The sequence below is a fragment of the Phaethon aethereus genome (assembly GCF_964289735.1).
Source record: "Phaethon aethereus genome assembly, chromosome: 2".
Classification (NCBI taxonomy): domain Eukaryota; kingdom Metazoa; phylum Chordata; class Aves; order Phaethontiformes; family Phaethontidae; genus Phaethon; species Phaethon aethereus.
Genome location: NC_138582.1, coordinates 133,383,595 through 133,409,107, shown reverse-complemented (window position 1 = coordinate 133,409,107; position 25,513 = coordinate 133,383,595). Strand labels below are relative to the sequence as shown.

The window sequence follows — 25,513 nt, the reverse complement described above, 5'->3', positions numbered from 1 at the left end:
AGTACTGTAAAGATACAGTATAACTTTGTGTCAGAGTTGTTCCAATGGGTTATTCTGAGTTTTTATAGGCATTAATTGCATCACGTTATTGATCTGCTTTATGGGTTCACTGTTGGTTTATAAAACCCCCTTTTTCTTAATAATTACCTTTTGCAGCATTCCTATGGAGAAGGGAAATGCTTCGTCCCTTCTTTTCTAAGGAAAAACAGATTCCAGAGGATGTTGTTTTCAAAGCTCCTTTGTAGTGAGACACCAAGCTCTTGAAGGAATTGCAGACGTGGAATGAGACTTGCAGGGGAGCTGGGTCCTCTCCACCATTCTGCCAAGCAAGCAGCTTTCAGTCTCTTTTGGTTCTGATATATCTTTAGCGGTGTGGCCCCAAAAGATTGATAGACATCTTCAAAGGCATTTTGGTGCCTTGCTCTCACTGAAATAAAGCAGGAGTGAATCAGTGAGCTACCATAAAGGATCTGGGCTCAAGTGACATGCTAAAAATTGAACAGGAAGTCTGTGGCAGAGCCTCGGATTGATTCCATATCTCCTCAGCCTCAGCATAGGGCATCCCACAAACCATGTGTGTTAAAGATTTATCAGCTGTTGTTCAGTGTTGCTAAAGACAGGAAGAATGCTCTCCTCCTCTCTCCAGATGGGTAGGCTTGCTGGATTTCAACTGCTTTTCTTAACTCGGGGATCCTTCATGGTAGACGTGGTGGTACATTGTATTTTATATGGCAATTCTGCCGCTGGCACTTCAGTCACCTGTCTCTGTGAGTCCTGTTTCGAGCAGGTATCTATGCCCAGGCACTTATTCCAGGCACTTTAGTGACCACACTGAACTGTGTTACAAAAGGGACACTTTCTGCGGTGGTGCAGAAAAGCTGCCGAGACGACAGAGTTCATAACATGACCTTGCAGAAGTATTTAGAGGAATAGGCTTTAACTTAGGCTCATTGCTGCTGGTACAACATCTTAACCTGCTGCTGTCAGGCAGGTCTGTCTTATCTTCTTCTGTAGCAATGGGCTGTGTTTGAACGGATTTGTGGATTTAGATCCTCATCCTCTGTGAGAAGATCTGAACGTTTTTCCAGCAGTAAGTGCCTATATCATGCAGAAATGCAATTCTTGAGGGCATACGTTTTTGATTGAGCTAAACCTCCCTAACCGTAATCCTTCCATGTTCTCCTGAATTCCAGCTGATGAATCATCCTGCAGAGCTCAGTCAGGACAGTCCACTCTCCTCCTGCTTCTTATTGTCTCTGTCCCAAAGAAGTTGAGTCACCCTGTTGTAATGTTTGGGTTTTTGTTGTATTTTGTATATTTTGGCTACCCCCAAGAAAGAAGGCCTGCCTGATTTCATTCTGACATTTCTTTCACAACAACACGGCATAGTTGTGCGTTTTGCCTTGGTCTTCCAATGAATGTTTTTAATGGCACAGCTTTCTTGTTACCAGTTCAGATTTCAGCAGCATGGACTGGATGGCACATGATGAAGGGAGAAACCTTCCCTGTAGTGGCGTTTTTATAAGTCTATCTCTTAGGTAAAGCCCCTAAATCTTGGCAATCTCTTTATAGCATAGGCCCTGCTATTAAACACAAGCTCTTTGCTCCCCAGAGTGGACTGCAGCCTATATGGTTGGGTAGGTAATAAGATACTGCTGATACATTTCAGAGCAAGGTGCACTTTTACTTTATTTATGAAGATAGACATGCTGGTCGAGGGCTTAATCACAGCTGATAAATCATTTTAAGAAAGCCTATTAGAACCATATGCTGATTCTTTGTATTAATATGGTGTGTCTGTTTCTAGTCTAATAAGGCAGGGTCTCTTCCCCCTCTCCCTTCCCCCTGCCTGGTGTGTGAATATTTATCTGTTTAAGTGATATCGCTTGCTTGGGGGCATTTCCCTCTTTAAGACGTATCGTTAATACAGCAAGATGAACAGAGGAGAGAGGTATTCTCACTCTCCAGAGTGAGTGAAGATGCGTGTTTTTGGTCACCCTTGTTGAGATAGAATTTGCAGAGCAAAGGTCCAAAAGCTGAGATGAGGAAACCTGTCGGTTAAAGACTGGAGAACCACGGCATTGCCTTCATGCAGCATAAGGATGTCATTTTGGCCCAGGTGGTTACAATCCTGGAGCCCGAGAGCCGTGAGGGGGTGGGTGCGCTGACATTTCGGTTACCTCACCTTTCCCTTGCTTGGAGAGGGCTGCTGCGGGAACAGGTTCTACGGCCATCTAATGAGATCCACATTGGTGAAGTTACTCTGTGCCAAGTCCTATTTATCATTAATTGGTGGGTTCGCTTGCAGATCTTTCCTATTATTTGCTGATTATACCCCTACACATTTTATTATCTTGCCAAAATTCAAATGCTAATAATGTCTTGATTTATTGTTTGTTTATAACTCTGTCTACTGCCTAAATGGATGTAGTTAGAAGATTTCAAAACAGCAACAGCTCTTATGCTGACTGGGTTTCTTTCACATTTTGCACATGGCAGTCGTCTATTTATAAACCTCCGTAGGGACTCCTAAACCTTTACAGTTGGGTTCCTCCCACCACTTCAGCCCCTTTTCTCCCTTGCTCCCCCAAGGCAAGTCTTGTTTTTTTTGCATAAAGACAATGATGGTGATTGTTACATGGAGAAAATGTCCACAAGCTATGAACCGTGGGTAAGGATTTTTAATTTGTACCTCAAGCAAAATAAATTGAAAATTAGAGACATCCAGGAGAGTAAGGGTATTTTCACCGTAAGGTAGGAGATCCTGGTCTGAGTTGCTGGTATTCTTTAGTCTTACAAAATGTGAAACCGAAAAACTGAAAACTTGCTTTGCACCGGTTGTGTGCACTCTGTAGCATGACCTGTTTCCAGTACTGTACGAAATTACTGTATTTCTAAAAGCCCCCAAACTTGACTGTTAAATCTGAAGTACTTTGGAGTAACAAAAGGAATAGTGAAGAGAAAGAAGCCAGAACAACTGAGCACATGCCATAGCAGTTAATGAATGCTAAAGTTGGATGTATAGCCTCGTACATCTCTGGGGCAGCTCTATTGACTCTAATGGAATTTAAATTTTTAGCCTATTACAACTAGGCAAAGATCTGAAGGGAGAAAAGCCTTTGCTCAGAGACTAGAGGAAAAAAAAAAACCAACTGTGGTCACGAAGTGATGTGAAGTACTTGTTGATGTCCTGATAATATGTAAAAATAGGGCCTTTTAAAAACCATACTGGGGAGCAAAACAAAAACAGTGTACATTAACTGTCTCCTTATTCCAGTTTCTCTCTCACATGCTTCTCTACAGAAGTTGCCAAGTCCACTCTTCTCAAATAAATATCAGCTTGCTTTCTTCCCTGAAATGTGAGTAAACTGTGTGTGGCTCGGCCTGATCCTTGGGAAGGGAACAGACACCAGTTCGCCATGTGAACGTGCATGTCAAAGTGCAGCTCTGCCAGCCGGTCTGGGGCTGGGTGGGGAGAGACATGGGGAGAATGAACTCAGTGTTACAAACCGTCTCTTTTGAATTTCTACAACCTATTAGTCACAGCAAGCTGCCCTTATTGATTTTGGTAAGAGAGGTCACTTTTAATCCTCTAAAGTGGAGAGAGCTGCATGCACTTTCCATAGCATGACATTAAAATTGACACAGCTCTGCATCAGTTCTATGAAAATGCCCTAAACCTAGATGGATTATTGCCTTGTCTTTCAATGGATACAAGCTGCTAACCAGAGCACGCTAACTTAGATTAGGTGTAAAAGCTTCAAAATACTTGATAAGGAAAGCACAGCCAAAAGAAGCTAGAAAATATGTGAGCATGCTAAAAAAGCTGCCCCTGCAGAAATAGGCTGTTAGTCTTAAGAAACGTTATTTTCTCCTTTTTTGAAAATTAAAAAATCAACACAGAGGGGTTGAGATTATCATATAAAAGAACAAACAAAAGTTGACCTTACTCTATGATTATGAGGAAAGCTTTATTCTGGCTGACGGCCCTTGCTCATTTTGTTTATGTTCTTTTGAGAACTACATCTTTGAATATGATTAGAATAGTCCGACTCAAATCTAAATGTGCCTCAAAATAAACAGCAGAGGTGAACTTTCAGCAGTTTTCTTTTCATCTTTGTTATCCTTGCCCTGACCCATTTTTCCTGCCTAATGATCATTTGTGGCGTACTATTATTAAGAGAAATCTTCTTGATGGAAAAATATGCTTAATGGGCATAGGAAAATTGTTGTGAGCCTGGAGAAGTAATTTTTTTTTTTCTTTCTTTCTTTGTAATTCTAGAAAATGGCTACTGCCCCTTTTGATTTGATGCTAGTTTTTATTTGGAAATTTGTTTTCTGAAGGTTCCGCTCATTTTTCTCTGAGTCTCAGTAAAAACATACAATGTAATGTTTAGGGAAATTTGTTGGCTTGTTGTATAAGCCTTGTGTTCTCCCTTTTCATTAGTTGTAGCTCACTCCGGTATTTCTTATTAAAGGTTAGAAATTCCCTTTCTAAATAAAAGACATCTGCAAAAGGAACGGCAGTAAAAAACCATTAAGGTACAATGTTAAACTCTAAGCTGTATAGCCCGTAAGTGTAATGTGTGTGATGATGGAGGTGCTTGACTTCCATGCCACAGCATCTTTCAATAAGCTGAAAGTACTCTACAGTTGTTAGTTAAGTAGGTCTCTCGGGTCCTTCTCAACAGAGATTAAAGTATGTGTATGTCTGCATGGGCAGTGTGGCTTCCCCTCCTACTCTTGCTCTTCTTCCTCTTCCTCCCTCACCCGAGGTGGTGAGGGGGGGTATCTTCTCCCCATTTGTGGACTTATCAAGACACAGGGAAATTCAAAGTAGGTGCAGAAAGGGAGCTGGCTTTTGGCTTCACCACTGTCACTGAGAAATGGTGCTGTAGTGGCACCTGGAAGAAAAGGGAAGAGCTGCCCCATCTGCAGACTGTGGGCGCTTCTATCTGGCAGTTCATTTTTGCCCCGGTCCTATTTTTCTTTCCTGATCAAAGGAGAAAGAAAAATAAGATATGTTGCCAGCCCCTCCTCCTTTGTGTTGGAAGAGTCTGATCTCCAAGTCCTCCGTCTTGTCCTAACACTGTATGGGATAGAGAGGAGAGAAAGGAGGAGATTGGGAAAGTATGGGCTGATGAAGGGGAGAATGGAATAAAAGGAAGAAAAGTACCTTTCACTTTTACTTATATGAAGGACTTATTCCTACTCCAGGTCAGACTTGGTGGGGAAAAGGGAAAGGACCATTCAGCCAGAAGAAGAGGAAAGGCAATGTTAATCAGAGATGGAGAAAGCTGAGGGGTACTGTGAGGCTGTACAAGGGGAAGGGAAAGATGAATGAAAGAGAGAACTGCACTCACACAGGGCAGACATTAAAAAGGCAGTTCTTTGTTTTCTGAGAAGTGGGGTATTAAAATATTCCTGTGATGTACTTGTTGGCAGAATTGGGTGAGCAGAGATAGAGGAGTGTGAAAAGTATCATTTCCTTTTCTCCATGCCCCCAGCCCCAAAAATGACACTTTCGTTCACGGGAATTGAATTAGTTTCTCTGCTTAATGTTGAATTGAGGTGTTAAGGGATGCGGCTGTATGAGAGAAGAGGAGACTTGGAGGTGCTCAGTTGATGCTGAGTATTGGAGTAGTTTTTCCCTGAAAAAGAGGGAGGGAGAGTCAGCCTGGATGCTGCTATTTCTGCTTTCAGTGCTCTTTATAAAATATTCTTTCTCTCATCACATTCCTGTCTTGTCTCTGAGATACATGTGTGTGTCCCTTGGGATGTATACATCTATGTAGGGCTTGTTTCTCTCATGACAAGTGGTTACCATCGTTCTCTCCTATGTATGCTATTCTTTTGTTCCAACACAGTAAACTCATGCAAGTGTAAATTCCAACATATATGTTTCAGGAAAACAAGGAAAGCTATTAAGCTTATTATACCTCTGCACATAAGTTCTTGTTTTGTGGATAATTGTTAGGCTGGAATCTTTTTCAGGTACATTTCTTTTCTTTGCTTCGTCCATCTCGGCCAGTTAAATGTGTATATAACTGACGTGTCTGAAATGGGGCCAAAGCCCATGTACTTCAATAGCTCTTAAACGTGGTTAACTTCAAGCACGTGTGTAGGGGTTTTTGCTGAATATAGATAGTTTGCTGAATCAGGGCTTCCCAACACTAAACTTTTAAATTGCCAACAATCTTCTATTTTAATATATTTTAACTACTGCCGCCCATGGACTATAGGTAACTGTTGTTACTTGAGTCCAGGTGAAGAGAGTTGTAGTTGGTTGAACAGCAATTTAAGGGTAAAAACAGTCTTTCCGATACTTTGTTGTGACAACCAATTTTTTTTTTTTTACTTCCTCCTAATAAATAATTTAATTATATTACATGAAAGGCAATAATGATTGGAATTTCATGTTATGAATAAAAAAGATTTGCTACTTAAAAAGAAGTAATTTGTTATAGCTTTTTTCACACCCACCCCGCCCCAGCCATGAGTTCTGTATTTTCTAAAAAAATGTGGTACTAAGATTGTAGTTTATGTATGTCATTAATGACCAAATAAACGTGGCACCTGTCCTGTCTTCTGGATATGTAAATTTGTGTGACTTCTTGACAAAGTACTTTTAAAGAACAATAAAAGTATATATAAAAAAATATATATTAAACCCTAAAGAACCCAGTTGTCTTTGTCATTCACTTGCATCCTTCTGTGTGCAGTGATAAATGGGATGGGGCTGCCTGCCCTGTGTTGTTTTGGTTTTCTCCATCCTGGATCACAGGTGGGGTGGGGTGGAAAGTAGGTTCCACAGAACAAATGCATCTGTTGGAAGGTGCAGGCAAGGGGAAAGAGGGAGTGAGGGAAATGTGCCTTTCAAAATACTGCTTAATATGCTGTTAGTGATGGAGTGCTCAAATTGCCTTCCTGATGACAGCCTGGGTAGAAGAAAGCCTGTATCTTCCTACTGAAGTTGATACACTTAATACACTGTTGTAAAACAAAGTGCTCTTCCCTTGTTTTTATGTAAGGTAGAGGGACTTAAAAACATAATTGGGCTTTCCCCTTCTTTTCTTACTACTTTTCAATATTCGCTTCCTCACATTCCATCTTCAAACCAGCTAATCTGTATCCCCTTCTTGAATAGCATTATCCTGACAACACAGCAGTGAAAAGAGCCGAGACTGCAGGACTTCTAACAATGCCGGAGGGCCCCAGGAATAGGAATGCCCTGAAAAAAATGTGCTCCCATCCAGCTGCCCTTCATATTGTTGTCTCCCTATCCAATTTACTAGAGAATTTCCCACTGGCTCTTGGCTCATTCCCAAATGAGAATGTAATCTTTTAAAGATTACACTGCATAATGGAGGGACAAGGAGCTCTTTATTAACTGGGATGGGGAGTCACTTGCTATTAGGCAAGGGCGAGGGATGGGCTGTGGTGGTGTTTTGTGAGCTCTGCTTCCTGCCCCTTCTTGTCTCCGCAGCCATGGGACGGCAGGTTGGGAGTGGGAAACCACTGCAGCTGCACTGTAGCAAAAGAAATAATTGAATGTAGGTTATGATTATGGCAATTACTTTTATAACGTGAGGGATTATACCATAGCTATTACACTGCCAATGAGATTAAATTACTAACCTAATACCACAGCATGTTTCTAAGACAATAAAAAAATCTCTGCTTGCTCCAGAGTCGCTGCATTCAAAGACTATTAATACAGTGTGAAAGACCTGAGCAGCTAAGGAACCTAACGTGCTGTCTGTACGGATATTGTCTGGATCAGATCCCTGTCACTTCGACTTCCATGAGCTGTGCCAGCCAGACACTCTCACCCCTTTTGGGATGTAAAGCAATGTGGTACTCTGGTAATTTTAAATGCTCCTTCTCTCTCCTGTCAAGCAGATAAGCTTCTGCCAGTAATAGTTAATAAAGAGATAACCAGAAGTTATTCTTGCGATGGAGAAATTTTAAAAACTTCACAAACGCACCAGGGCTCATGTAAACCCACTGAAGTGATTGGTAAGCTTAAGCTTCAAAATATTTTCTTACTCCACTCTCCTTTTACTACATCTTTTGAAAATGTTGGTTAATACAGAGACTATATGTATGTAAAACAAGGTAATCTTAGGTCAATTCTAGTATGAGGTCAGTTTTGCTGAAGTTGTTGGGAGTCTACAATGTGATTTTTTAAAATTTTTTTTCCCCATATGCATAGCAAGGCCATAGATGAGAGTTTGTCATATAGGTAGTACAGATATAGCCTTGCATAGACTGTTCATGATAAGAGTATAAGCTAAATTAATTATGCAGGAAGAGCAGTTTCCTTTTGTTCATCAGCTGGAAGATGAGTAGAAAATTAAATTCTGGAGACTTCAGAAATATATTATGTGTTGATCATTACCAGAAAATTAACTGGCTTCACGGAAGAGCCAATGTCCTGATTCTGAAGAGAAATGTAGGTGAACAGTATAATTTTATAAATATTTTTATTAATTTTTGGTATGCTATGTGCTGAATGATATCTTAAGCAGTTGATTTTATTTTTGTTGTATGTACATTTAAATCTTCTCACACTGTTGTGCCTTATGAAAATACCAGCTATCACACAAAACTATTTGATGTATTTGATATATTCAGAAAGACTGGACATGCATTTTTAAGTCAAGCTTTTATTTCTCCTTTTCTAGTGAAGAACTGGAGTTATGGATAACAAATTTAAGTCAAATGGGAACACTTTACTGTGTTTTTTGGCAGAATATAAAACTTCTGAATGGCAGGCTATTCCTTACTTTATTCCTTTTTTTCCCTTCCTTCCTTTCTTTTTTCTGAGTCTTTAGTGTACAGAAAAAGAAGCAAGTCTGATCTCACAGTGCTCTTATGTGAAATCTTCTGTTCTTTTATAGATTGCAGGTATATGACCAGTGCCGCATATGAACTGTTTGCCTCCATGACACGGACTCTTTGCTTTTTGACCTTGTTATTTGTTTGAGTTGAAAGAGTCACCTTAGGCAAAGGTGCTCTCAGTTACCTTCTGGGATTGAGAATACCGGGCACTGTTAAGAAGTTGGTTTCATAATTTCCTTGTGGTGTCCAACCAGGCTAACAAGGTTATACCTCTATTTGCTAATTGCAAAACATCTTTTTGTCAGGTGAGGGTATCTTTCTGTTCCCTCCCTTGGCTTATATCACTTTTAGATGCAGTCGTCGTGTTCCCAGTGAAACATCCTGTATTAATCTCCTCTGAAGGCTTTGTAGGTTTTTCCCTGGTGCAATTAGATCCTCACTGGTAGGAACAGTTGTGCAAGGAATCAACTTGTTTTCTTATGTCTCCTATGCCAGGGCATCTTAATTAAGTCTTTGGTTGCTTTTAGAAAGAAGGTCAGTATGGGTTTATGGCACATCTGCCAGTAGGTTGCAAAATGCTAGATCCTTATAGCGACATACGTGCCCACCAGGCAAGTGTTACCTTTCCCAAACTGCGCGGAGGGAATCGTAACCCGTGGAAAGGGGCCGACCAAACGCCTGAGGGCCACACTTCAAGCTGTCACAGGTGTTTCACCAGTTCTTGCTGTTCATCAGCTTTCCTGACCTCTGTGCATAATCTTGCTTAAGCACCTTCTCAAAAGTCAGAGTGTGGCTCAGGGCATTAACTGCAGGCAGTAGCACAACGTGATCTGCTGGAAATTGTAAAGTCACTGATAGATTTGTGTGCACTTCTGTATATGCCCTCTCACCGTTAATAGGTAATAAAACACTTAACATTTCAGTGTCATGTGAGGTGGTGGTGGTTGTTGTTGTGACCCTGTGTTTAACTGCAATAATGACACAGATGTAAAATGTTGGAAGTTATAGGCGAAGTACTGTAGTACCACCTAGAGATACTGGTGTGTTCTGAAGCTCTTGCGGTAAAGTTTGGGCAGTTTTCTTGATGATGTTGATCCTAGAGCATAAACTGGATTGAATATAATTTTTTCTTTCTTTCTTTCTTTTCTACAAATATCCCAGTGGAATTATTTTGAGATCCAAGTGGAAATTTCTGTAAGACCTTATTGTAAGCCATGTTTTTGGGTTTTTCTTGTTTTCCTGCTGAACTGTTAACTTCCCTAACCGTCTTCTTAACACTTTGAAAACTTTCTGCGTTTTTGTGTCAGTTGGTGTTGGAATTGGTTTCAAAACCAGAGCTGGAACTCTTATTTACCAAAATACTTAGTTTTCAGTTTAGCCTGGCCCAAGACTGAACACACCTGAATTGAAGTAGCCCAACAAGTTAGCTTTTTTTTATCTCCTCTGACATGCAGTTGGCCATGTGAATACCTTAGTTTGCCCTAAATACTAGGGAGGGGTGGAGAAAAGCATGTAAAGGTCAGTTACTGTGGTTTACTTGATGGACACAGGTATATTATAAACTGCTGCGACTCAGTTGTTTTTGGTACTCTGTATATCATCTCAACAGAAAGACGTTAAGGAAGCTTCTGATCTTTCCAGAGCCACATCTGATGAGGTTTTTTCATGATGCAGTACGGACTGTAAACTGCTTGCATGAAGCATGCTATTTGCTACATGTCTGTAGAAGACCAATGTTTTGATCCCATCTTTAAGTAATACTGTAGTGCCCATAAGTCCTAAGTTATGAGCCTTATTTTTATATTGAATCTTTTCAGCTGGATGATTTTTTTCGTTGCTTTAAAACAATATGTATTTTTGTAATACATGAGTATAACATAGAAAACATATTGCAGTCCCTTTCGATGATTTTGTTGCTTGATGTAGTGACATGGCACGAGCGTCTAGCAAACGAATACATTCCTGTGGTGTTTTCAAAAGCATATGAGAAACCGTATGTTTTCATAGGAAAACAGCTGTTACCAAGCATACGCTTTTTTAGATAGTGACAGTTATTAAAAGGGCAAGGTAGGACCACGGCTTGTCTTTTAAGTTGAATAAAGCTGGCCATAACTGCTGCTTTGAATGTGCAGTGGTGCCGCATGTAGATATTGCCATGTAGAGTTGTAACTGGAAGGAGAGAGAGATTAGCATCCATAGTCTGCAGCTTGGAAGAGACAATATAAATCTCTGTCCTGCTTTGAGCTGTGAATGCCTCTGTAGGAGTTATAGTAACAGACAAATTAGCATAATGTAATTGGCTGGCAAGGTCAGCCCCTCTCCAGGAGCATTAGCAATGTTTACTGTAAGAAGAGACAGACCAAGTATTGTAGGGTAGTACGTTGTCTGTCCTTTTTGAAAGAAGAATAATAATTTTAGACTCCCTACATTACAGACTCTTTACCATATCTTATTAAAATTCAGCCTATCATATTTCTGCCTTAAGCAAATCATCCAAAAGAACAACAAAGAATATTCTATACTATCACACAAATCTTTATTTTTTTTTCCTTTGAACCTCATTGAGTTTATATCTTTTTTTTGGTTTTTTTTCCCTTTCTTTCTCTGTTAATAGCACTTCTCTGAATGCTAAACTTACATACGCATCCTTGCCAATACCTAATAAATCTTGTTGGGATGATTAAAATTTCTTGTCTTACTACATGGGACACAATTAGTAAATCCAGACAAACTTACCAGCTTTCTTGTTTGGATCTTCTGAAAGTGTGAAACTCTGAGCAAAATTCTGGGCCAGCTCTAGCAATCCAGACTCACTGGCTTCAGCTTTGCAAACCCTTTCCCAACTGTGTGTCAGAAATGTGAGATGGTGCCCCATGTTTTGAAGGAGATCTTGCATTGAGTCACAAACAACACTGACTTTTTAGTTGTTGATCTCAAATCTGACAATTTGTGCCAAGTTTTTGAAACGAGTTCAAGTAGTCAGTTGTGAGATGTTTGGGAAATGGCTTTCAGAATATCTTCAGCTTAAGTTTTTAAAATACTGTCTGTGACCAGGAGTTGCCAGTGTAATTTTCCTGGAGAACTGGCAGACAAGGCTAAACAATGCACAGAATCACCTTCAGAGCACTATCCTACCAGAAAACCTATTTCCTTGTGCTTAGACAGTGTGATCCACTGAATTTCTAAAGCGCAGTCCTTTCTGTGGTCTTATGATGATGATGATGAAGAAAAACCAGACAGCAACTCCTGGACTCCACAGCAGCTGTATTTTGAGTCTGGTGTAGTAATAACTTCCAACCTACCTGTAAGTTAGGTGGGTTTAAAATGAGCAGTGTTGTTGTTGTGTTCAAGGATCATATGCTCTTCTTTAACGCCGATACCCTATTAGCTAACTACTGAGAATGGGATTGTGGTGCTGCTTGTGCCTGACTGGAGTTCCCGACCCTCTCCTCTGTCCCTCAACTTTCAGGTATCGAGTTGCTTTGGTTGCAAACACCCCACTGACACCCCACTTTGTAGGCAAAAGCTGCTGTGTGGAGAAGGGCACTCAGTGAGAGAACAGTTCTCCACGTGCAGCTAGCTTGTTCCTCAAGGATTCATGCCTGCCTTGTTTCGTTCATGGCTCAGCTGAAACTCCTGCTTTCCGTTGCCTGAATTCTGTTTTGCCTCTTTGTATGAAGTTCTCCATCTGGCTGGATCCCACCATTGAAGGAGAACCGGTTGTTTATTTCTTAGGAATATGAGCATTGCGGCTCCTCAGGTAGAGTGAGGCCTCACCAAGGCATTTCAGAAGCGTGTGGTATTCTAAAGGAACAGTATGTAATTTCCCCAGGATGGCTCCACACCGCATTTAATTAGCGTGACTGGAAGCGTGTACATCTGGATGATTGTCTGGTAGCATTATCAAATATAGTGCAGCTTGCTCGTTGTTCTCTCCAGTTACTCCAGTCAGAAAAGAAACGGAGCCAAACGTGTCCTGCTTTTACAATTGAGAAATCACCCCCTCCACCACCACCATATAACCTCAGTAAGATTTTTAGCCTGACTCTTCAAAGAGGACTTGTGATTTTTAGTGCCCAGATTTAGATGTACAACTAGGAATGCTTTAATTAGATCCAATTTTCTGCAGATGATGAGCTCCCTTCTCTGAAGAACAGATCCTGCAATGCTGTCTGGACTTCAGCATGTAGTTGTTCTTTGTTTTTACTAATTTACGTGTCCTTCTCTTCTCTCATGTTTTCAGTCACCAAAGAACTGTTCTTTCGTCTTGCTATTCTTCTAATGGTATTCATCATATAACTCTTTTCTGTATATTGATTGAAGTATATTGGTTACCATGTCTTGTCACTTCTGTGGGGTTGAAATTCAAATGCATGCTACTCTGATGTCCCGGGGAGTTGTTCTCTTACCACAAAACCCCTTCTGCTCTGTTGCTGCTGTATTATATTGCCTTCCTAGGTATACTGTGTTGTCTCTAAAAGGTATTATTTTTTTGTCACTTCCTAGCACTCTATAGCTGTTGAAGATACTTGTCCTGTTTTAGGTGTAAGGCAGAAGAATGTGAAGTAGTTTGCTCTAAGTCATGCTGTAAATCTGTAGCAGGGTGAGGAAAAGGACAGCTATGCAGTTCCCAGTGTATCTGACCTGCAAAACACCTTTGGAGTCCAAGGAGTTGTATTTTTGATCCCTTCTTCTGTCCCAGTTCTGGGAAGCTGTATTTCCCAACTCCAGACCAGTTTGCTTACTTGGTTTATTTCCTGTTAAGAGTAGCTCTTCTTTCAGCGATCCCAGCAAGCTGTGCTTTAAGACCAAAGTTGCATGCCTTCATCAATGGATGGTCAACTCTGTTTTTTGCAGGAGGACCACTATTGGTTTCTCTTTCAAGCACGTTTATTCTTCTAGTCTTGTCAGTTGTTTTTCCTGCCTGTCTGCTACTGCAGAAGGTAGCTGCTGAAACCAAGGCAGAGATGGACAAGGGCAGCGTGTTTCTTCTTTACCAGACTGCAGAGTGTCAGAAACATCTTTGGGGATTCAGAGAACATTAACAGTTTCTTGTAATACCTGTTTGTCTGTAGCCCTTGCTGTACTTGCTGGAAGTGAACTTTTCTTAGCTAGAAGTGTATTTAACTTTTTTGCCTTCTATGTACACAGTCTTACTGGCTTCCTAAACCCTAAAGTTTTTAACTCTTATGGCTACAAAGATTATTAATTTTGTCTGGTTGCTTCTGACTGATGAACCAAATTCTCTAGATTCTTTCAATCCAAGACCTACACTAACCTAGCTCTCCTCTCCCAAAACATCAGCCTAAAATTGATTGAAAAAATTGTGAATGCTGCAAACTGCATGCTTGCCTTTGTGGTTACTTCCCAGAAGGTCTGGTGAATTGACTTTATCCCAGCTTGATGCTTTGGTGTTCCTTGTATGATTTGCACTATCAAAACTATTTGCTTCCTACCAGTTCACTTGCCAACCCACTCTGCTGGTTAGACCTGTGATCCCTTGTATATAGCAGATGAGCTGTCTGGATGCTTTTTGAGACCACTGTTGGCCTTGACTCCTGGACATTTCCCAGCATTTTGTTTTAGTCCCCATATGGTACTAGCCAGCCTGGCCCAACATAGCTGCCACAGTGGGTTAGGGTTAAAAGAATACTTAGGAGATGCATTTTATTACCGGGGTAGCAGCATTTCCACTTGACTTCGTAGCAGAAAAGTTAAGCCTGCTGGTTTTCTGCTTGAAACTGCCTGAATGGAAAATCAGTGGATGTTTTGTTGCTACCATCCTTGCTCTCCTTTACCAACTGCTCTGTCTAAAAAAATGTTCTGGTCATTGGATGCAGTCAAGCAGTCATTGCTGTAACTCATGCATGATGCCAATAACTTATGCCAGTGAAATCAATGATGAGAATTTCAAAGAACCTTTAAATAAAATATAAAAAATTTAAATGCTAAAGTGCTGTCTCTGTGAATTTGCTATTAACAGATTATAAATGGTTTGCATACTGTTGAAAAGCCTAGTGCCTTCAGTTAGCAGTATCAAAGGCTTGTTTAAAGAAATTCCTGGAGGATTGCCGCCACCCCCCCACCCCCCCCCCCAGCTTTCTGTTTCATGATGGATAAAAACAAAACTCCTTACAATAAAGAAAGGAAAGCCAGGTTTTCAACTACCCTCTGACTGGCCTCCAGATCTGGCAGCTGCTTTTGGATGTCTAATTGCTTGTCCTGCAGAAGTTGACATGTACCTACTTTGAGAACGTTCTTTGAGTACCCACTTTGTACGTGCATTCAGTCTGATTTACAGAAATGAAATGATAGTGCTGGAAAAAACTCAGAGTAGAACTTATAATACTGTTTTTTATTTGTTTTTCCTTTTTTTAAATTTAAAGTTTCCTGGTTTTCTGAATTCATAGATAAGTATTAGATAGAGAGGAACAGTGCAAAATAGTGGATAGGATACTGGATGGGGAGAAAAGAGTCCTTCCATTGATTGCTGATTTTTGGCTCCGCAAATCACTTTTTCTCTTTCTTCCTTCCTCTTTCCTTGCTTTGTCTCTGGACTCTAAGGCTTGTGGGCAAGTGTAGTCCATCAATGTGTCTATACAGATTTTAGCACAATAAGGCCTTGATTTCAGCTGAGGCCTCTAGGAATTACACCTAGTAAGTATACTGGCAAATCTCTTTTCTTTCTTTTCAAGTTTTTTACTAGCCCTTCTCCATTTGAAATTCATGGCAAGCTCCCTTGTTTGCAGCAATCTAATGGGACCGTAATTGGGTCCCCAAGATAACATTACAGATATAAGCCAGTTTTTCCTTAGACAAAGTTCTATGGAGAATGTATTTTTTTATAAACACGCTTTTTATAAAAGGGTTTGTTGTTTTGTGTTTATTGGTGTTCCATCTGCTCTAGAGAATACATTTGAGAAAAACTAGCTCCAGCATGGCATATAATGTTTCATTAGCAGGCATAACCTTGTTTATTTGCTTTTTAAAATTGTATTTAGGAAAGGAAATCAGTTTGCACCATTGACATGCTGCCAGGTTCCTGTTTATAAATGTCACAACAGGCAACTTGGAAGAAATGAAATAGTCAGTTTATGGCTTTTGCATAAAGTATGACAGAACCGGGTAGAGCCAGGCAGCCAGTCGTGCCTCCCCCCTGTTTTGCAGCCTCCCGGTTAGCAGGACATAGTGCGGTGTTGGCAGTGCAAAACACCCCGAGTGACCCGAACGGGGCTGTGCACACTTAGTGTTACTGATGTTTATTTGAACAGAAGCAGCTCTTTGTGCTGTGTTGCTTAAATGGCTATCTTGGGCGAGTGGTTGCGCATGAAACGAGCAACCCTGAGGAAAATGGGAGATTTCTGTAGGAAACTTCAAGACACAAGCATGCAATCTGATGTCATCTTTTCCCGTAGAGAAGCTATTTCCTTTCAAACTCTGGTGAGCCCAGTCTTCCAAAATTTCCTTCTCCTTTAAAATATGTTCGTTGCATTTCCTTTATATCACTTTTTTTCCTTTCCCCTAGTAAATGGTTTATCGTGGGTACATCTGGTACGCGCCGTATATTACTTACTGTGTATGTAAAGAGAGCTTCAAATGTCAAAAGCATAGTCTGGACAGACATGCTGAAAAGGGCATGAGGAGGGTAGTGGGGGAAGAGGGGAGGGAATCGTGGAAGACAAGGGTCATCTTTCAGTATTCATTTCTACTGGTAATTAGAGGCACCGCTGAATGTCTGTAATTAGATCATGTCACAAAAATTAAGATAAAAGACCAAAAACTCTAAATCTCCTGCATTTTGTTCATAATATCAGAGGAGTCAGAGCATTTGCTCAAACCAGCAGCCGAAGTGGAGGACAGGCAGGGAGGCTTAACATGCCCCTGGAAGAAGTTCACGTGCCTTTTCCCCAGAAGGTGTGAGGGAGAGACCAAAGGAGGTGACTGTGCCTCTGGTACCCAGGGCCAGAGGCCAAGCTGAAAGGCACGTCAAAGGTTGGCCCCCAGCACGAGCTGTGTTGCGGTGATTTTGTGCAGGGTGCTCACCCTTCAGGCAGCGGTCTTAAGAGGATTAGTAGTGCTTAAATGGGCCCTTTGGACTTTGAGTTATGGTGGTGACTGCTGCAGCCTTGAGATAGCTTATACCTGGCTTAGCACTTTGTAGGCCTGTCCTGTTGAAACCACGTAGTTTGCTGGAGATTAACAGATTGAGGTTTCATTGGCATTGCTCAGTGAAGTCTTTCTGATAACATAATAACAGTTATTGAAAGAAAACAGGATAAAAAGAAAAAAAAAGATGATTTATGAAGGTATTTTTTTGGTTTGTGCCTCTTTAGTAGCAGCCACCATGTCTGCGTTTAAGAACAGTTCATCCTAATTTAGAACAAAAAGGAAGTTTCCCTGCGTGTTCCAGCACATAGAATAAAACTTCGGATAAAAGTTTACAAAGTTTACAAAGCTCCTGCCAGCCCCAGTACACAAGTCTGATCTATTAATTAACAGTAATTGTTGACTAAGGCTCCAAAAGGCTGAAGACTTTTTAAAAAAAGAACTTGGGCTAGTTAAGTCTGTAGATACCTTTAGAAATGTTACCTTTATTGTCAAGAAATTCCAGTCACGGTGCTCTGAAGCAGTATTTGGTCGGTGGTTAAACTCTGGTCTGTGAACTGCTGGTGGTCGTATAGCTGTGGTAAGTCATCTGCAGCTGGTCTGTGGAACCATCTTGCCTTAATTACACAATTTATGATAAGAGCACAGAGTGCTCTGTGAGAAATTCAGAGGGTTGACAGAGGTCTGTGATCCAAAAAATTGGAAACCAGTGGCCGAGACTGATAAGTACAGATTCAAAGCTTTATGATTTCAGTGAGAGCAATGTTTCCCTTCTTCCCCCATCTGCCTATCATTACTTGTCATTTTGGACTAAGGGGTTTAATTTTTCTTTACATTTTTACCGCTAAGGAGATCAGGTTGATAACATTTGATGGAGTGGTGGTGCCTGGGGTTCAAGAAGTCAGATATACTCGGATTGTTCCTGCCCTTGGAGCCTCCAGCATCATGTGGGTAGCTAGCTGTGTCCGGTTCAGGGGTAGCTGCTGGACAGGACCTGGACAGGACCTGGAGGCAGGGAAGAGTCCTTCTGCATTCTGGGATGTATCAGGCCTGCTGTTTTTTTTAATGTGCCATTTTTATCAGGTAGCTGTTAAGTGAGCATTTGCCTTTCTTTGAAATGTTTTGACGAATAGATCCTTTGGCATCAGTTCGGTATTCTTACGTGTCAGCCTTGTTCAGTGACTTCATACCTCTTGCTAAGTAAGGGAGTTAAATGGATTTTAGCAGTCTGCAATAAGATCTTCCTAGTGCTTTGTCCCTGTGCTTAATGTTACTACAGACCATTTTCCAGCATTTTTTTTCTGTGCCTTTTTTTCTGCTTTAGTGCTTTTTCTCATTCAAGCTATACAGATGTTGCAGTTTAAAATAAGAAAAAGTATTACATTTCAGTCTCCACCACGTTTACTCTCTCACATCTCTTGCATAATGGAACTTTTTCCTTTTTTCTTTTTTAAAAATGTAAATCTTCCTAATGGACTTTCTTTTTCCTGTAATCCTTCAACTGCATTAGTAATCTGATGCATTTTTTATATCCGTTTGCTTCCCTAGTTCCTCTGCTATGTTTCCTGGCCTTGGGTGGACAGCAAGCTTAGTTCTGTGCTGATGGCAGTTCAGATGTTGCACGCTAGTTACGGATGAAACAGCTGAGATGGGCTGGTGTGAGGGTGTTTTCCTCACACATTGATCTGAATAATGAGAAAATAAATGGGTTGCTGCTGCTTCTGGGGAGACTTGATAACATTGGTTTTGAGATGATCTTTCTGTCAGGAGGGAATTCACAGAGGTGTAGTAATTTTGATGGAGTTTATATACGATTAAAATAATTTTGAACTGTACCATTATTTGCCACATTTAGTCTATAATTTTCTTTACAACAATGTTTTCCAAGTCTCTAAATTGTTGTTTTGGGGAGGGTTGTGTGGGCAGCATGTGCAATGGAGTAGTGTGGCACCAGTGGCTTCCACTCATATGTGTATTATATGTATTGTGGAGTCATGATCACCGTACTCGGGCAAGATGCTACTGTACACGCCTTAAAAGTGCACAGGTAGCTGCCATTTAAATGTGTGTCTTGGTTGCCCTGAGTGCTGTCTGTCTGTAGAGCCTTCTAGAAGACTTTAAATTAGAAATACATGTTTTATTTCCCCATAAACTGTAAAATGTCTGAAAGTGAGACAGCTTAGAATATTTCTCCTTGTTAAAATTAGTTCAATTTCTCCGTGTCAAAATTAATTAAGAGGACAGTCTATATAAATACTAAAATATTGCTCTGTATTTGATTTCTGTTTTTAAATTTTGTTTAAGTTGATGCTTTTTGTCTTCAGTTATTTGAAAAATAGTTAAAATTGCTGTTTGGGAAAATATGGGTAAATGTTTTTTTCAGAAAACAGAAAAAAATAAAAATGGTGCTTTTGTCTTTGTTTAGATGAATTGTATTTTCTCTCATTTTTTTCACAGCAAACACCTTCTGACTTTAGAATTTATTTAAAAGTCTGCAAAATATATTTATGAACAATTGGTTATAGGTGACAGGTCTGTTGATCTAAAAGCTCACTCAGAACAATTGTGAATGAATCTTCAGTTTGTATAAAACTGGTATTTGCAATTTTCGTTAAACCTCACAGTTAAAAAAGAATAAGAGGAAAACATAAGCTGGCTTCAGTTCAGAAACTAGCTCTGCTATTTTAAAACCACAAGCAAGTTTGGTCTGAAACTCAGAATACGATGGATAGTAAAGGATGGATCCGTATTCATCCTTCACCTTCAGTAGATGGGGATGTGTGGTACAGGTGGCACCATGTGACATGGATGGGTGTTCCTCTGGAAGAACTGCAGTTTAGTGGAAATGGTGACTGCCTGCAGTCATGGGGTGTTATTTCGCCTGTGTCTGCGGAGCCGTCATTTATCTGCTGTGCTTGCCAACAGGGTGTGTGTTCTTGTGGAGTGATGTGTAATCCTCTCCACCAGAACATGGAAGCATGACTTCACGAAGTTTTCAGCCTTTAGAAAAAAGAAGCGTGTTGCCTCTCCAAAGTTAAATGGTTGCATGTGGGAGAAAAATGCTCAAATGTTTTCTTGAAAGTCTGAAGCTAAAATGGGGAATGCACTGTAACTGGGGAGAAGTCAAGCTGATGATGATCTATTCTGTTTCCCCTTGCGGCTGGAAAGGTTGAGAATGAGCATGTTGATTTAAAAGCAGTTTGTGGATATGGCTTGTTGCTTTTTTTATTTATTTGAATGTTAAATGACTGCTGGAGAGTACAGTATGAGCACACGGGCAAGGGGATAATTTCTGTAAAAGTTCTTCAGTGTTATAATCCTAGTTCCTGCTTCAGTGGGAACGACTGGGAACTTTGGTGAGGATGAAACTTAGTCCTAGAGGAAATAAATTTCTCTTAATTAGTATCTATTAAATGAATCTTAAGGGCAAGGGATATCTTCTGTGTCTGCAACTCCTGGCATGTGAGTGTGAACATTTAGGTTCAGTTTAATAAAAAGAATAGTAATAATAAGCTCATATTCTCTCTTCTAATGCTGAAGGACAGTTGTGAAGATCTCTGAGAAAACTCTGAGTGTGCGTCCTTCTTGGAGTATGGACAGGTCTTGGGAGTGATAAAAGCAGAGGGAGAGCTCTGTCTGCATCATGACTCCTGTCAACTCCTTCTCTGAATTGGTGTGTTGGGAGCTCCCAGCACATAGTAGCAATTAATCTTAACCACTGGTTTAAGAGCTGGAGGAGAGTGAAAAGGGGAGTCAAAGTGAGATGTTCTTCATGGATCCCTGATGGGGAGAGCACACAGAATTCAAAAGTAAAGCGGGAAGCAGCCTAGCCAAATAACAATTCATCTATGAAGTGGAGGTCTCTGTTTCGGCCATCGTTGCTGAATTTGTCCTGTTTCTATAAGGGCCCAAAGTTGAGTCTGCAAGGAGCTCACTAATATCCTGTTCAGATCCATTCAGAATCAGGTGCAGAGCTCAACACAGCAAGGCTATTTTGGGAGTTCTGAAGACTGTCTGCATTACACATGCAACGAGCCTGGTCTTGATGTGCTCCTGATATAGAGTCATTCTGCATGTCATGATGCATATGACTAGATCAGATAGGCTTAGTGTCAGATCTGTTGTGCATTACCTTCCTGCCATCTTTCAAAGCATAGGCATTGTCATTTAAGTATGAACTTGCTTGAACTTCTCTGTAAATTCACAAACATCTCAGTGATGCAAATTATTCTGATATTGCCAAATCCTTTTCTTATGAATGTGAGAGTCATGCTGAGTTTGACATTTTGTTGGGATATCTTAGACTTTCTCTTGGCAGTGTAGTATAAAGGTACAGTTCCTGCCCAACAGCAGTGCTTTCATTGCTGAGAAGAATGGACATCTGGATGCATTGACAGGTTTTCATTCTGGTTTTGCTTTCCATGCATGACATATTCAGCCTACTTTCTGAAAAGATGGAGTTTATTGGAAATGGTTAAAATTTTGAAACAACATTACAAGTTTATGCATGTAAGCTAGCAATTACAATGTCTTACATGCAAACAAAATTTTTCATACCCATCACAACTCATACCATTTGTACCTTAGAGAGGTGTTGAATTATAGGAGAAGAAAGGAAAGAGAAGGAGAAGAAAATGGCAATACTGAATCTAGGAGCATAGGAATCTGATATTAAATCTTTAAGTTGTGCCCTGCCACGTTACAACAAAATCCAGTCAAAATTTGGGCAGCTACTGGGGTACCACTTCTCTGAAGCTCATGATGGATTTACATCCTGTCCCTTCCCAGGCCTCACGGATTCATGGTACCATCCATGTTTCCTTTTAAGATCCTCTCATGTAGCAGATCAGTGTTCCATAGCTCTTGGAAATCTGTGGTTTGGGTCTGTAATCTAGCGAAAGGCTTTCTGAATCCTGGGTGGTTTCATGCCAATGGTCTGGCTTCGTGCAGACAGCCCTCTTTTGAAGCAAGGCACGCATGTGCAGGCAGATGACCTGTGCTGGCAATGGCAGGGGGCAATTGTGCAGCTCTGCAGAGTAAACTCATTGTGGGTGACAGATGCTTCTCTTTGTTGCTCCGCTATGGACCTAGAGGTGTAAGTACTGTATACCTCTCTTGCAATTTAAAATTTGCTCTAATAAACATACTACTGAAAGCAAACAGGCAAGCAGAAATATTTGGAAGGATTCAGCAACTGTGGAGGCAGTTTAAAGGAGAAATTAAATGAGGGTGAACTTTGAGACAAGTCAATATAACATAGATAGGTTTTAATTGAAACACATGCATTTAATATAAAGGGGAAGCTTTAGGAAGTGATAGTGCTAAAAGATTTACTTGCAGATGGAGAGATTATTAGATCTGGTTTTGCAAATCTTGGAATGATCAAAAAAGTCAGTGTGGTTTTGAATCCTGAACTATATATATATTAATATTTTTTTAACAGAACAGTTTTTTATCAGAAAACACTAATCCATTGAAGAAGCGTCATTTTTATAGGTCATTTTTATGTGGTAGGTGAGGGACAACTTCTTTTGGAAAAGATTCCATATATCTAAGGTTATTCCATATATCTAAGGTTATTGTCTGTTTTTGCCTGATGGTCATGACATACTACTGGGTTATGAAAAATTACTGTTAAAAGTCCTTGGTCTGGCTTCCTTTTGCAATCCATGCTCCTAAGTGAATACTGGCTGTTCTGCTGCTGGACCTGATTTACTGTGTAAATTATTTACCAGAACAGGAACTCAGAGCTGCATCTTCTTCATACTGCGTGAGTGGTCTAACCATGTGTCTGTAGGCAGCACCTCTCTCTCTTTATATGTTTAAAAAGATTGGAACAACTCCTGTAAAAGAAACAGAGAGATCCCTGTGTCCACAGCAGCCTGGGAAATCACCTGAAATATGTAAGAGTTGGGAGACAGGGGGATGACAGCTAAGGCCTTTAGCGTGGGTCCTCTAATTATTGTCTCCTTTTCCACAAGAATGTCATCTAAAGGGTTTATTCTTGTTTCGGTTCAGAACACAATCTTTCTTTTAGGTCTGGGATTCAATATGTTGTCTGCCTCTCCTGTCCTGCACATCTGAGCAGAGCTCTGAGCTTCCTTTCTCACCAACTTTATCTATCATTATCCTGTGGTTTTTTTATGTGTTTACTAGACAAATTGGCTCATAAATTGGAATTCTGAATGAAATTTAACTTTAGTTTTCAATCCTGAGTATTGCAGTGGTCAGGAAGATGCTTTTCATGAATTTTGGTGGCAGAGTGTGCATGTGAAGGTGTGGGTTTTTTTCTCCTTTTCCTCAGCCTAGCATGAGGTGACAATGGAAAGTTTCTTTTCCTCTTACTTCTAACAATCCACATGTTGATGCCTGATAGGAAGAATAATGCTCTCAAGGTTACCATATTTTTCATATGTATACACTGTGGGTTATCTCTGGCTTGCGAGTTTTGTTTGTTTTCAAATGCGGGCCAAGTCAAACCCTGTGGTTTAGCAGTAGTGTGTATTGTGTGTGTAGGGATAACAGGAGAGAAGTTTTATTCCAGGGTTCCTTCCTCAGTAGTATCCTGGTCTCTTGTGGTTTGTTCACTCTGTGGATATGAGTTATCTGTGAACTTTTATTTTTTTCAAAAGAACTTTTTAAGGGCTCCAACTCACCTGAAGCAGAGATTATGTATGTGCAAATACAGTGCTATTATTCTAGACCTCTGGGATATTATTACTCTACAAAATATACGGAGGCTAATAGAAATGGCTGTTTCGTGACATACTGTGTACTGTTTGTTACTTTGGGACTATAAAACTTGATTTGCTTGTCAGTCTAAACAGACCTAGTACACAGTAAACAATCTATATAGTAAATCAAGGTGCCATGCACTCACCACAGAAATCATTTTCAAACAAAATACATATCGCATTCAGTTAGGAGAATATGTGCTAAATATCCCCATTGTAAATCACGAGTCAGAATCACAGGAGAGTGATTAGTCAACTTGTGGGTATTTTTCCATTTATGTTGCCCTGTAAAAGTAAATAGTTACTTTTCATTTCTTTATTGTTGTTGGTTACAACAAGATCTATTTACTTGGGATTTACCAGAAGCCAGTAAATTTTCATATTGTTGATACTTTCAGATTTCTGATTGTATTCCTATAGAACACAAAAACAAGAGAAGACATTTATTTCTTTTTCATTTTCCTCCACTATTGCCCATTTCCCTTCTTTTCACAGAATATCTCCATGCATAACACAGTTGGAGGAGCAATGGCAGGACCTGGATCTCACCAGCTGACAAATACAAGGATGCCAAACCACGACACTAGTGTTGTGATTCAACAAGCCATGCCATCTCCGCAGTCCAGTTCGGTCATTACACAAGCACCTTCCACAAATCGACAGATTGGGTAAATCCATTTCCATTTCCTCATTTCTCCAGTCTTTTGGCTCCAGCAGCGGCATGTAGGACCAGATGTTGTCCTCATGGTTCTTAAGGTTCAGCTGCATGCAGGACCAGATGTTGTCCTCACAGGTCTTGACGTTATGGAGCTCACACTTGATCCAGCATGTTGCAAGGACCCCTGCAGACTGTGGGGGAATGGCCAGGATACTACATCTACTGCAGATCTGGCACTTTGGTTCAAAAGGGGCAGAGTGCTGTACTTCCAGGGAAATCGTGCTTTCAGTCAGATTTTGTTTTCATCTGCTTGCATTCAAAGTTCATGTTGTTTCTATAACTGCCCTGGGAAGAAAGACAGTGTGTTTCTGAAGCTCTTGCTTCCACTTCCTTCAATGGGAATTCTTGGTGCTCAGTGGGGTTAGGCTATTTCCTAGGTACTCTGTTTAATTAAGGAATGCTAGAAGACAAAATAAAAAGACCATCAAGAGAAATGGAGTTTGGCACAGCCACCTCTGTGAGCAGTTGCTCAATCAGTGATGATGGATTGGTATTTATTCCCATAGATTGACAGTGTGGATGCTTATTGTATTGGCTTGAATGCCAATTGTGTGCTCATGTTTGGAGAACTGCATGTACAAAAACCTAAGTGTCTTGTACACTCAGTTGCTTCCAGCAAACATGGGGTTGTTGTAAGTCACAATAACTTGTTTTTAATTATATGGAAGCTCCCCAGATGGTTTGAGGGTGCAGGTTTTTTGTCACAACTCTGAGTATTTGGGAGGGTTTATGCATGAAAACACAGGGATAAAAAGATAAATCAATGGACTGAGAATGAAGCAGCAGCCTAGATTCATTATCTGTCATTTGTAACTTGGTCACATCCATTATATGATAAGTGCAAAAGCAGTCTCTGTCCCCAGTCATTGTCTAAATAATTGATGAGCAACTTGCAGTCTCTTCAGAGTAAAACCAAAAAGTGAAATCCTGGCATGCAAAACTTAAAATCCAGTTATTCTTGAGTTGTCTTTCAAGATTCCTGGTGGCTGCGGGAGGACGTAGACCACAGGCTCTCTGTCTCCCAGTGCCTGGTGGCAGGGGTGGCCTGTGGCACTGACTGCTCTGTAAGGGTTACCGAGCCACGCACCGGACATGGATTCCATCCACTGCC

At 40.5% G+C, this 25,513-nt stretch overlaps 1 protein-coding gene across 1 annotated transcript in view; it reads left to right on the top strand.

The window, feature by feature from the left end:
• CREB5 (cAMP responsive element binding protein 5) overlaps nt 1-25,513 on the top strand; it is a gene marked incomplete at both ends in the record, with an annotated part of 215,293 nt that overhangs the window by 19,135 nt on the left and 170,645 nt on the right. The window contains one exon of the mRNA XM_082015240.1: nt 24,180-24,352. Coding sequence (XP_081871366.1) covers nt 24,180-24,352 — 173 coding nt within the window. The remainder of the gene's footprint in view (nt 1-24,179; nt 24,353-25,513) is intronic.